Source organism: Sinocyclocheilus rhinocerous, unplaced genomic scaffold (genome assembly GCF_001515625.1).
Source record: "Sinocyclocheilus rhinocerous isolate Xijiao unplaced genomic scaffold, SAMN03320098_v1.1 scaffold5767, whole genome shotgun sequence".
Classification (NCBI taxonomy): domain Eukaryota; kingdom Metazoa; phylum Chordata; class Actinopteri; order Cypriniformes; family Cyprinidae; genus Sinocyclocheilus; species Sinocyclocheilus rhinocerous.
Window position 1 is genome coordinate 129872 of NW_015643153.1, and position 13887 is coordinate 143758.

Here is a 13887-nt window from a genome sequence, read left to right on the forward strand (position 1 = left end):
GGGGGGGGGGGGGGGGGGGGGGGGCCATTCGTTGACACAGTGACATTGTCATTAGCTTGAAGTTAATTAGTAATTAAGAGCGCTATTTCACTCAGGCGCATCTCCTGCTCCTCTGACAGGCTCTTTACTCCTCCATTGTGACGAAAACCAATAATGCGCGCATGGGGCTGTTCCTCTGTCACTTTCCGCGTGAGTTAATTAAGGGCTTTGCCACGATCCTTAAGATACGTAAAAACTGTGATATTATGGCATGTCACAACCAGCTGTGTTAAATTCAATAATATCCCGAAAACATACAGTGCCCTACCTCAGTTCTGATGTTGTTCAAATTCACTAAACCAAAAGATTAGTAATGGGACATATCAAGATTTTATTTTAGAATCATTTATGTTTTTAAGATTATTGACAATAGATTTTAATTACTTTTAAATGTCTATGTTAAAACATCATCAGAATCTCTCACCATGCCATATTCACGCGGCATGTAAAATTTTGTTGAATGGACCGTTATGGCATGTGGATTGAAAGCTGATGGATGTGTTAATAAACACGTGTACACATGTAAAATAAAACCCACATACAGTCATATTTCTCTCCAGTTCAACTGTAAATGCATGGGACCTTCCTATATATGTAGCATTGGAGGATTCTTTCATTTTTTCTTTCTTTTTTTCTTCTGAACCTTATGATAATTTCCAGCACACTATCATTTCCAACACATATCAAATTATGTATTGTGTTTAAAAGCATTCTGTGGAGGAAATGACACAATGAAAATAACATTGGTAGAAAAAATGTCCAAATCCTGTTTTGTGATATATGGGATGTCATAATTCAGCGATAAAAAATTAAAATGATGAAATACTAAGTCATTACACTAAATTACAAGTAATTTTTTATAAATAGTTGTATTTTGAGATTTGTTTTATAAATAGTTGTCATAATTATGTCAGAATTATGACCTTTTATGTATTTCTAAAACATTTTTGTCATATTTTTTACTTTTTATGTCAAAACTAAAACTTTTGATCTCATAATTATGTCATAATTTTGGATTTTTATGTCATTTCAATTTGTAATCTCTAAGTATGTCATACTTTCAACTTTTTATGTCATAATTATGACTATTTCATACTTTCAAATTTGATTTATATCATAATCATGACTTTTTTTATCTCATAATTATGATTTACCCAAACATTATTTTTTTTCTTATGTGGCTGAAATAGGCTTCCATATATTTACCTTGATTTTTCTTTATTTTTCTAATATTTATTTTTGTCACACATCGTATCTCAAAATGCTCAACATTTTCTTTCTTTTTTCTTTTTTGTTTTAAAACCTTTGTCCCAATTTGGGACAAGGGTATAAAATAAAATTGCATCTGTAAAATGGCTAGAAAATACAACACTGTAATCTGTGTAATCGCACACAAACAAACATTCATCCACACATAAGCAGAGATCTGGATATTGTCACTCAAACAGTCTGGACATTAACCATATCAGACTCTGAGAGCCTGGGGACGGTATTCTCTATAGTACTCACAGAGTACACAAATACATGCATCAAAATGAGAAAACTTCAAATGAATACAAGCACCTCTCATCTTCAGGTGTGACACAGTGTCGCCCACTTTGCCCCAGGCCCCTGATCTCACCCCATGCACATATTGCCAACTCACCAGCATGGCACGCAGCGACCTGCCATATGGTGCCACCCCATATATCTGCGACAGAAGCAGAGGAAGACCTGCACGTCCATCCATGCTGATATTGCTCTGGAATTACGACAACAGTGTGAACGACTAACGTTAGTTGCCGCAATATGGCTCTACAAGATTCATTAGCCCGCTGGCCTTTCCAACACAGGTTACTTGCAGGCATATATTTCGGCTGCTCAGAATAATGAGCTCCGTGAAAGTGTCTGTTAATATATGTAGATGATCAGAACTCAAGTATACTAAAAAGGCTGTGTGGAAGTTGATGGTTGGGCGCAGTTGGTGAAGTTTCCAGACTGGAAACTGAGGTGTAATGATGCTACAAACAGTTGGGAGGTGCTAGCCATGACACTCCAGTTAAACACGCACATATGCCCACCCACGCACCTTTAAGTGAGGTAGGCCCACTTCACCACACTATTTTATGGGCTCTACGCACATATGCCCACCCACGCACTTTCAATTACACCTTTAAGTGAGGTAGGCCCACTTCACCACACTATTTTATGGGCTCTGCTGCCCCCTGGTGGTGTGCCTCTCAATACAACGCTAATATGTTATGGATCACTGATGAAGGTGGAAATTAAAACACAGAACATATACCTTGAAAATATACTTTTATGTTTCAGCAAAATGCACTTACAAATACAGAATACCTTATTTACATTGTTTTACATTTCTTTTTACCTGACAGTTGTCTCTAAAATAAGAACGCAATAAGGATTGATTCAGTTTTCAGTGAAACACATATTTTGACTTATGTCTTAATTATAACTTTTGGCTATTTATGACTATCTAATAATTTTGACTGTCATAATTATGACTTTTACCGTATAATTTGTACTTTTTAATGTCATAATTTTGATTTACTAAAGCATTATATTTTCTTAAGTGGCTGAAAAGGGTGTCCATTATTGACCTTTTTTACCATTCTTTACCTTATCTTTGTTTTTGTCACTCATCATATCTCAGATTTCATCTCAAGTTCTTAACTGACACAGTTGTCTTCCTGGTAAATTCTTACATTATGATATTTTTTTATTAGCCAATAGTTTAGTAAGTCATTGTGGAAATTATGGCACAATTTAAGTCATAAATTATCTAAAAATATTATAAATACATTTAAATATATATTATAAAAACATATCAGACAATATTGAAATGATTTGATGATGTCACTTTGTTTGGACTACCCTAGTTTGAAAAACAAAAAAATTACTATGAAGTTTCATATTTTAAAACATTTGTTCCAGTTTGGGACAAAGGTGAAACAATAAAAATAAAATAAAAAAAATGTGAAAAAAAACAAACATAATAAAATGGCAGGATTATGTAACACTGCATACAATTGTGCATAAAACCTAATTTTCTAGACTCTCCTGGTGTTGTGGTTCACAATACAACTTCAATGTCTTGGATCGCTCTGTTGGAGGTGTAAATTAAAACACAAAACTTATTAACCTTAATAAAATATACTTTTATATTTCAGCAAAATATGCTTACAAATAAAGAATACTGCATTTACATTGTTCACATTTCTTTTTCATGTGACATTTGTCTCGAAAATAAGAACACAATATGGACTGATTCAGTTTTCTGTGAAACACATCTTTCATCCTCAACTCAGGATGGTATGACACTGCATTAATTCACAGATCTGTTGTATTTCCTAGTTTTGAGTGAAATAAGTTTAATAAGGAATGACGCAAGCGTAATAAATATGCTAAATTTCGTCATCGCTACTCTAATGCAAGTTATTATCAGCTGAGATGAAGGAACAAACCCCACAATTCTAATCCAGTTATGCAGAACACTTTAAAGATCAAGGACTGATTCAGTTTTCTGTGAAACGCATCTTTCATCCTCAACTCAGGATGGTATGACACTGCATTAATTCACAGATCATCTGTTGTATTTCCTAGTTTTGAGTGAAATAAGTTTAATAAGGAATGACGCAAGCGTAATAAATATGCTAAATTTCGTCATCGCTACTCTAATGCAAGTTATTATCAGCTGAGATGAAGGAACAAACCCCACAATTCTAATCCAGTTATGCAGAACACTTTAAAGATCAAATTAAATTGCATTAAATGGAATGGAACATTATTTATGTTAGATGGCATTTCTATAAAGCTTCATCAGTCAAAACAGGAACAAGACAGAACAGAATGCAGAAAAAAACATACAATATGTATAAAGCAAAGATCATAAGCATTTTCAATCTAACCTCTAAATCAGATATAAATCAATAAATATAAACATTTTCTGAAATATTGTGTATTGTATATATTACACACAGTGATATCTAATCTATGTATAAAATACCATTTTAATAACAAATAACCTTTGTGAACATATTTCTTATGATTTTATGTTCTGGAAAAAAATACAATTTCCTTGAGTCTCATGCAGAGAACGGTGTTATATAACAATTCAAGTCTTTTTTCCTGTTTCTTTGCAAATCTGCCATGATCATCCCTAGCAATAGGCCTGCAAGAACAGCAAAAATGTGTTGCATGTTTTAATGCACATTGAAATAAGAACCATTAAAGCGCCTTCCGAGTCCTTGCTTTTCCTTCAGTTCTTTAAAGTAACTAAACAGTAACATTTTATTTGTGGCCAAACATAAGCTTTAGTTTTTGAATAGAATTGAAATATTTTTGGTTAAATAATTCCCAGTTAGATATAACGTTCAGGATCTTGTCTCTACATAATAAAGCTTATCACCATAAAACATTCATCATTTCATCGTGCAACATCTTGGTCCAAGCAAATGACCCGTCGAGAGAAGGTCTCTAATGACTGAATCAATCAAAGACAAAAAGCAAACTAGCAGTTTGAAACAAAAACATCCTTTAAAGATCAGAAACTCTTCTCAACGGCAGACGGCTGAGACAAAGAAAATGCTTTGAAGGATCAGCCAATGACAAGATGACCTAGCACACGTTTCATTAAATGACAGTATACTCCAATTCTGCAGTAACAAACTGTAATCTCTATCACACTCCGAGTATGAAAAACAGCCGAGATGTCTGAGACGAGGTATTTTACAATGCCAAAACAAATGGTATTAACAATAATTTAATAAACATTGTCAGTACTCAGACACTCAAGCTCTAGCTTTTGGTCTTCATCTGATTAATGGATGGTTTGAACTGCTTTGGTCACAGTAATGATGATATTAAAGAAATTGCTACCATAAACCAACACAAGTGCTACAGGATAAAATAGAAATGAATGAACGCAAGGACCTTAACAAAATATTCAGTAACACACTTCATACTGTGGCTCCTAGTGATCTATAACAGATCCATATCGGTTAAGTATCTCCTACAGCTTCTCCTAGATTCTCTTCAGCCAAAGAAAAGCCGAACAGAAAATAAAAGAACCATAATGAAGAAGCCAGCGAGTGTTTGGGATGTCCCTCTTCAGAAAGGTTTCTGTCAGAGCCTGTCATTTCTGCTGCTCTGCTCCCGTCCTGTGCTCTCAGATGTGGATGTTGTGGTAACGGCCCTTCGCTAGTTCGATGTCCACTCTGCGAGCTTCTGCGAAGCATAAAAATGTTCCTAAACCCAGCAGGTTCAGTACCGTGATGAGGCCAAAAACGGATGCCCAGGAACCAGTGGCCTCGATCAGATACCCCGAGAAATACACCATGATGACCCCTAACAAACACACATACAACAACATTAACACATACAGCACACTAAAAATCCACTTAAAAACGGACATTGAGTCCTTGTTATTTCATTTTAAGTGATTAATATCAATTTTACATTTATAAAATATCAATGTTTTTATACTGTTCTTGCCTGTAAATGCTCCACAGGTATTCATCACTCCTGGAAAAAAAAAAAAAAACTTTTTTTTACAGATTTAGAAAAGACAAATAAAATACTGGTAATATTCCCTGTACGGTTTACATAGCAGACATATTGCTTATTGTAAATTACAATTAATACGTGCACACCAAGAATGATAACGCTAACAATAACTATAACTACAAAGTTTTAATAAAATTGTTCACACTGCAACTATAACGATAATGACAAAGAGGAACGTTGACTAAAACTATTAAAAACCAATTAAAATTGTACTTGAAATAAAATCAACATTAACAGAAAATAAATTATGAAGAAACCTAAACTAAAAGAAAATGAGAAATGTTGACTTGGCAACTAACTGAAATAAAGTAAGTTTAAGTACTGAAATAAAAAATAATATGCATATATATAAATATATATATAAAAACAAAAACTAATAAAAAAGTCAAAAACACAAATGACAATCTAATGTAAAAATTTAACTGAAATAAAAAAAATAAAATAAAAAAATAAAATATAGAAACTAGTTCAAAATGTGAATAAAAACTATTAAAGTATTTTAATGATACGAAAATAACCCTGGCTACAATCACTTTCAGAGCTTTTTTTTTCAGCTGATGAACAATAAAATCATTGACAGCCAATCAAAACCATTTCTACTTATGCATACACTTAGAATAAACTAGGGCTGGACGATATGGCCAAAATTGATATCACGATATATTTCTTAATTTCGGTCGATACGATATAATTCCGATATCGATATGAACACTATTTATCTGAAATAGAAATCTTTTGTAACATTATAAATGCCTTTATCACCACTTTTGATAAATTTTAAGCATCCTTGCTAAATAAAAGTATAATTTCTATAATTTCTTTCCCGCATATTAGAATGATTTCTGAAGGATCATGTGACACTGAAGACTGGAGTAATGATGCTGAAAATTTACCTATGTATGATCACAGGAATAAATTACATTTTAAAATCTATTCAAATAGAAAGCAATTTTAAATAGTAAAAATATTTCAACATTTTACTGTTTTTGCTGTACTTTGGATCAAATAAATGCAGCCTTGGTGAGCAGAAGAGAATTCTAAAAAAAAAAAAAAAAAAAAATTTATTTTTTAATGATTTAATTAATTAAATCATTAAAAATCTTACTGTTCAAAAAGTTCAAAAACGTAGTGTAGGCTGATTATTCTTATAGATTGAAACAAATGTGCTTCAGCCAGAAAAAAAGGAAAAAAAGGGGCTCCGAGTCGCTGCAGAAAAAAAAAAATTGAACAACAACAAAAACGGAATGGAAATGTTGCTGGCTTATTTAAAATGAAAACTCATTCTCTGCCAGCAGGAGGCGCTTTTAGAGTGATAAAACTAGCGGTTTCTCCAGTAATGGCTGTAATCAAAGCAGCTCCGCTCATGAACGCTTCTTTATCAGATCAAATGAAAATGCCATCGAAACTTTTCTGAAGACAGTCAATTCCCTTCAGAGATACAGTCATATAAAACACCCGCGCCGTGTTATGAATTTGAAACGTGCAGTGCTCATGTTTATAAGTCAAACGGCACAAATAAATCAATGTATGGGAAACTGGTAATGTATATCGAAATATCGGAAATGTGTTTAAAAATCATATCACCGTTATTGAAAAAAATTATATCGCGATACATATTGATAGTGAATTATTGTCCAGCCCTAAGTAAGGGTGATATTGGCAAACTTTCACCTGTAGTAAGTCAGTCTGGCCACTAGGAAGGTACTACAACCTTTGGAACAGGAAAAAAAACCTTTTGTTGAATTACAGTAATTGTTTTTTGTGAATAATTATGTACTGTACGTACAGTAAGAAATAAATTTGCTAAATTTCACCTGTAGTAAGTCAGTCTTGTAACTAGGAATGTAAATAAATCCTACTGTGCATGCAGTGTGTCACGTGTGTCAGTTGCGGAGGCGCGCGCGCTGTATGTCACGTCACTATTAAAAGCACTCGTCCATGTTCTGACTTGAAAAGAAACACATTATGTTAAGGGAAATTTAAATCTTGTGTCTAGTTACACATTTCAAATCGCAATTTTTGGTAATAAGAGCATATAAAGAACATGTTAATGATGGTAATGAAATTACGTCCATGCGACGTTGCAGTTACGTTGCCAGTAAGTCATGAAATTACCAATATGTTACAAATAGATTACATATCTGGAACGTCCTTGGTAATCTTACAACGTCAGAAGGACGTACTGACGACGTTGTGAGTTAGTAATTTGATGGTAATGAAATTACGGACATGCGACGTCGTAGTTACGTTGTCAATTGGTAAGTCATGAAATTACCAAAAAGAAACCAATACATTACGTAACTGTTACGTCGTGTGTTAGCAGGGGGTGCTCTCTCAACTTCTCAAGAACCTCTTTCACATGGTGGCGATGTTCGGCCAGGTTCCAGAAGTAGATGAGCATGTCGTCGATGTACACGATCATGAAGCGGTGGAGGTACTTGAACCCCTGGTAGACCAAGGGTGAGTTGGAGAGGCCATACAGCATCACCTGATATTCATAGTGGCCTGATGGTGTTACGAATACTGTCTTCCATTCATCACTTTCACAGATCCGAATGAGGTTGTACGTGCTATGCAGGTCAAGCTTGAAGAAGATGCGAGCACCATATAGCTGTTCCAGGGCGGCAGGGACCAGAGGAAGTGGATAACGGTATTGCCTCTCTGGGAATTTAGGACCCAGTAATCAATGCAGGGCCTCAAGCCTCCATTCTTCTTACTGACGAAAAAGAAGCTGGATGCGGCTAGTGAAGTAGAAGGGTGGATGAATCCCTGTTTGAGAGCCTCCTCGATGTACTCCTCCATAGCCTTCTTTTCCAGAATGGACAGTGGGTAAATTCTACCCTTTGGCAGCGTGGCCCCAGGCAGTAGGTCAATTGCACAGTCCCATGGCCGATGACGACGTGTTTTGATTTTGAAACGTGCAGTGCTCATGTTTATTCAACGAAGTCAAACAGCACAAATAAATCAATGTATGGGAAACTTGTAATGTATATCGAAATATCGGAAATGTGTTTAAAAATCATATCACCGTTATTGAAAAAAATTATATCGCGATACATATTGATATTGAATTATTGTCCAGCCCTAGAATAAACAATGTTCTTGTCTTAAGTGTGCAATCATAGTGTGGATTAAAGTAGAGAGAATGCTACATACCAAACAGAGCCCCTGCACAGGATGGAGCGAGATCCTGAACATTCACTGAAACCCCACTAGAGAGACACAATTACATTTTCACATTTACTTTCATGCATTTGTCAGACACTTTTACAAACAATTTATTGGAGCTTGAATTAACAGAAATCAAGCTATGACCATGCTCTACTATTTCATTTTTTTCAATGCATGAGTAAGCGGTGAGTGACATTACCTGTGGCTGAATGTGGTGAGGCCCATAGTAGCGGACACGAAAGCCACAGCTGTGGGGAAGGTAGTGGTCCCACACAGAAACAGAGTAAACACACTGGAGACGCCCATAGAGAAGAACTGAAAAACACAATAATACATATACAAATCCGCATATTAGAATGATTTCTGAAGGATCATGTGATACTGAAGACTGGAGCAATGATGCTGAAAATTCAGCTTTGCATCACAGGAAAAGTATTTTTCATCAAATTAATGCAGCCTTGGTGAGCATAAGAGAGTGTATATTTCAAACATACCTGCATGAGTTTTCTCACTGATGCAGTATCAAAACCTTTAAAAGACAAAGAAAGGAGCGAGAGGATTAGTGTGCCAGCTGAGGAACATTTAACAGTTTTATAAGTCAATTACAATCATGTAGACTTGACATTTACAACAGACTCGTAACATTGGTGGGAAAGAGCAAAGTCACGACAGAACAAAGATTACAGAGTGCAGCCATTGACGCTAAGGATCATTGCCTTTCTACTGTCTACCAAAAAGACATGAACATGAGGAACAAACAAACGTATATCTTTGAACAAGAAATGGTGAGTGTATTTGTGTAGTATGTGTGGTTTCGTACCCTGACTGATTAGATGGTCTGAAAGGCAGCCACTAAACAGGGAAGAAGGGATGGCCACAAACCATGGGATCACGTTAAACACCCAACCCTGAGGAAACACACATGCAGACATACAATCAAACACACACACACACACACACACACAGACAGATGCACACAGGAAAACAGGCAATGAACAATAGGCAAGTCCAATGCATGTGGATATACACTTTTGCGAATAGGAATCAAACACACATTCTGATGCACTGTGATGTGGAGCCCCCTGCTGGAGTTCAACCACAGCAGCATCATGCTAACATGACCAGCTCTCTCCCTTTCTCAGAAATGAATTACTCACATAGAAGGAGTGAAATCTCAGTATACACACTGATATAAGACACAGACAGTTTTCTCACACGCCGTAGTTCAGTTTACCTTGGCATCAGGGAAGGTGTCCTTGAAAAACGTTGGCAGCCATGACAGCAATGTGAAGAAGGTGCTAGCGGTGCACAAGTGTGTAATAATGACGGCGCTGAAAAACAGATTTCAGTGTTTAGGATGCATTTGAAATGAATGTCACCAACACAGCCTGACAGAAAAAAAGACACTGCAGGTGCATTTGCTCATTGATAAATATATTGTAGTTTAGACAAATATGTTTATAATGATGTAGATAAAGACTCCAGTGATATTAGTAGGCTAATAAAAGTGGGTTTATTTTACATCTCTTATGGAGATATGGGCCATCTCATGTGGGTGCCGCCATGTTGCGATCACCTGATCAAATACTACAATTTGGGGAAAATGGGAAAATGCTTGTTGCTTGATGAATAAATCAATCATGGCTAATAGCACATTTCTACAATGGCATCAGTAATTGAAAATGCTTGCATTAGTTGCATGATACTGGATCCACACCAGTGTCAATGTACAGGATTTTATATTATATAATTATTATAAAATTAATTATTTTTAATTTTAAAAAAAATGAATGTGGGTAATTTAAGAATGCAAGAAAACTTGTGAATGCAAAGTCACATATGACTTCACCATGTTGATTACACTTGTGTTTACTGTGAGAGTGCTCTAGTAGTAACTTGTTACTAATGTTATTATTCTAGTAACAGACTGTTGTCGGGATGATATATTTTTGTAGGACAAAACCTGGAAACATGTTCCATCATCCTCAAGTCAATGGGTTTTTGGTTAAATGCCTGAAATAAGGTCTGTGGTAATTTTCATGTTTCATTCTACAATATAGAATACATCAGTAATACCCGCTTTTGACGTAAAAAAATAAAATAAAATAACTTTTACTCATCTTGAAACAAGTGGCTAAATGGGATTACAGAGTTTGTCTGGGACATTAAACATCATCAAATCGAACGGTAAAACTCATCTACTCACTAGTCCATAGTCTTGTTGCATTTATATTTGCTCTCTTGCTAATTATTGTAACTCAAACTTTGAAGGAAAGGGTTTCCCCATAAAGACTGAAAGAGTTATCAGAAGCTTAGTGATGGTAGCGTTGAAGTCATGTGACCTTAGTGTAGTTTGTTTATAGCCGACATTCAGCTTTTTACTTCTGGTGATTGTATTTAGGCTTCAAAATTCATACAAGTTGTGTTAATTTGTAAAGACTATCATGATGAACAAAATGTATAAAAATCAAAAATATCTGCAAAATACCCGAAAGCAAATGGAAAAATCTTATTGGATTCTGTCAAGGGAATCAGAGTGATTCTCTACTCTACAATAATAACATAAATAACAACAGTTACTGCTAGAGCACACCCTCAAGCATAATCAACATGGTAAAGTGCAGCAGCATTTTAAAATAATTTTATAATTATCATCCACTTTTCCTTATACATTAATGTACATGTTAAACTAAAATATTACAAAAAATATCCACACGTCATGTGTGCAGTCAGAAACCCTCAGCCATGTTTAGCTGACAGGACGGAGTACTGTGTTACTGTTTCTGGGTGCTCTATATATAGACAGACATGGAACAGATGTGAATCAGGCCTTTATGGGAGCTTAGTAAAGACCCTTTGTTCAGCATCCATGCGCGCGCTCTCTCTCTCTCTCTCTCACACACACACACACACACACACGCATACAAAACGAATAGAGAAGCTAGTATTAGATTTTTTTTAAAGGGGTCATATGATGCTTTTTTTAAAGATCATTATTTTGTGTATTTGGTGTAACAGAATATGTTGACATGCTTTAATGTTCAAAAAACACATTATTTTTCAAATACTGTACATTATTGTAGGTCCTCTATGCCCCGCCTCTCTCAAACGCTTCGTTTTCTACAAAGTCCCTCCTTTTGACAAGCGCAGTCTGCTCTGATTGGCCAGCTGACCCAGTGCATTGTGATTGGCCGAACACCGCAAGCACTCGTCGGAAATGTAACGCCCCTTACCATAATCGCGAGCTTCATCTTTCAAAATAAATGTAAAGACAGAGCCCGAAAGGGGAACAGAGTCGTGTGACAGACACAGTGATGAAGCTGGTATGTGTTTGCAGTACACAAGCCACGGTTAAGACAGCTGACTCCACTTTGATGTGACGCTGTCTCTCTCTCTCTCTCACACACACACACACGATGTGCAAAACTCTGCATTTGAACAGTCAATAGCAAATACTTAAACTAATAACAAAACAGTAGCTGATTCAGAAGTGCCAGATTGTCATAGCAAAGTCAGAATTACCTCCTCTCCTAGGTTCACGAAACGGTCGTCCATAAAATGCATTGCTGTTCTGTTGTAAGTGTTCTTAAAGATTCCTAAATGCATCTACTTTCGGAAGGTGAAATAAAGTGCTTTTGCTTTCGCCTAGAAATACACAGCGTCTCCCTGACATGGCTGTTTCAACACTAACTGCGGTTACTGAAACCATGCCTTCTTTCTTTGCGTGCACATTTGGGCTGCATTATTCTAATATTTCCACATAGTGAGGTAGATATGTGGGGGCGTGTTAGAACGAGCCGTTTTAGGGGGGCGTGGCAGAGTCTTAACTTTGATAAAGAATATCTCTTTGGTTTTGAGACTTTAGTCTTTGCAACTTCAGGGATCTTATCTATGCACAATCAGCTTGTAACACTCCAAAGAGAAAGGAAAACTTGAAATCGCATCATATGACCCCTTTAAACCATAAATTATGACATTAGCTTATTACACAGCTCTCTAGAATACTTGATTTTGATTGGGCAATCATGGCAAGAAATATTTTGCATATTTTAGAATGGCTACGATGTGGAATTTTTATAAAGGACTATACCATCAAAAGTTAGGGGTCAGTAAGATTTTTTAAAGAAATTAATTCTTTTATTTAGTAAGGATACATTCAACTGATCAAAAGTGACAGTAAAGACATTTATAATGTTTTTTTTTTTCAAATAAATGCTGTTCTTTTGAACACACACGCATATATATATATATATATGAAAATAAAACAGAAAACAGTTCTTCTAAATTGTAATCAGATTTCACAATATTACTGTTTTTATTGTATTTTTTATCAAATAAATGTGGCCCTGGTATGCAAAAAATTGTACTGACCCCAAACCTTTGAATGGTAGTGTATATGGCCACAAAACACAGTAAGCTGCCAAAAATATGTATCTACTACATGAAAAAGCATTGAGAATCATTTAGGAACTGTATCATGATTCTCTGAATCTAAATCAAATTGTGAGGTACCAAGAGATTCCCAATGCTCACAAATGTTTGTGCTTCTATATTCTGTACATACCTTCTCCTTTGAGCAGATACTTCCACATGCAGTATGCCCACAACACAGACAGAAGCCCAGAGATGTAGAACACACTCTCCCAGCCATACAAGTCCAGCATCAGAGAGCCTATGCCTCCTATCACCAGAGTCCTACACACATACACACAGTCACACAAATTCAATCTGAAAGACATCCGTTCCATTTCTAAATGTAACAGTGAAAGCAGACACAGTTAGAGATCAGACACTAACCCCAGGTATGAGCCGCTTCCTACTGTGCTCATGAGGAAGCCCCTCTCACTCTCCACAACCTTCTGAGAGCACAGACTGGCCAGTGATGGGTAGTGAACACCTGAGCATCACATGATAACAGCAAGAAAACAAACACTCATATTATGGCTAATAACCAAAAACGGTCAATATTATAAATCTATATGTTTAAAATTTAAACATTTATTAGTTTGTGGTAACTAATAAATAAATAACAGTTAAAACAGTTAATTTTCTTAAATATTTATTTTTTAAGTAAATATTTTTTTACTTAAAAAAAATATATATATATATTTT

The 13887-nt window shown here is 35.5% G+C and overlaps 1 protein-coding gene across 1 annotated transcript in view; it reads right to left on the reverse strand.

Annotated features, from left to right (window-relative positions):
- Positions 1–4545: 4545 nt before the first annotated feature.
- Positions 4546–13887, reverse strand: part of slc17a9b (solute carrier family 17 member 9b) — a 17158-nt gene continuing 7816 nt past the window's right edge. Inside the window, exons 6-14 of the mRNA XM_016574312.1 lie at positions 13573–13672; positions 13340–13470; positions 10010–10113; positions 9596–9683; positions 9270–9304; positions 8975–9090; positions 8761–8816; positions 5533–5562; positions 4546–5385 (exon numbers count right to left, since the gene is read on the reverse strand). Of these exons, the coding sequence (XP_016429798.1) occupies positions 5207–5385; positions 5533–5562; positions 8761–8816; positions 8975–9090; positions 9270–9304; positions 9596–9683; positions 10010–10113; positions 13340–13470; positions 13573–13672 (839 nt within the window). The 3' untranslated portion in view covers positions 4546–5206. The remainder of the gene's footprint in view (positions 5386–5532; positions 5563–8760; positions 8817–8974; positions 9091–9269; positions 9305–9595; positions 9684–10009; positions 10114–13339; positions 13471–13572; positions 13673–13887) is intronic.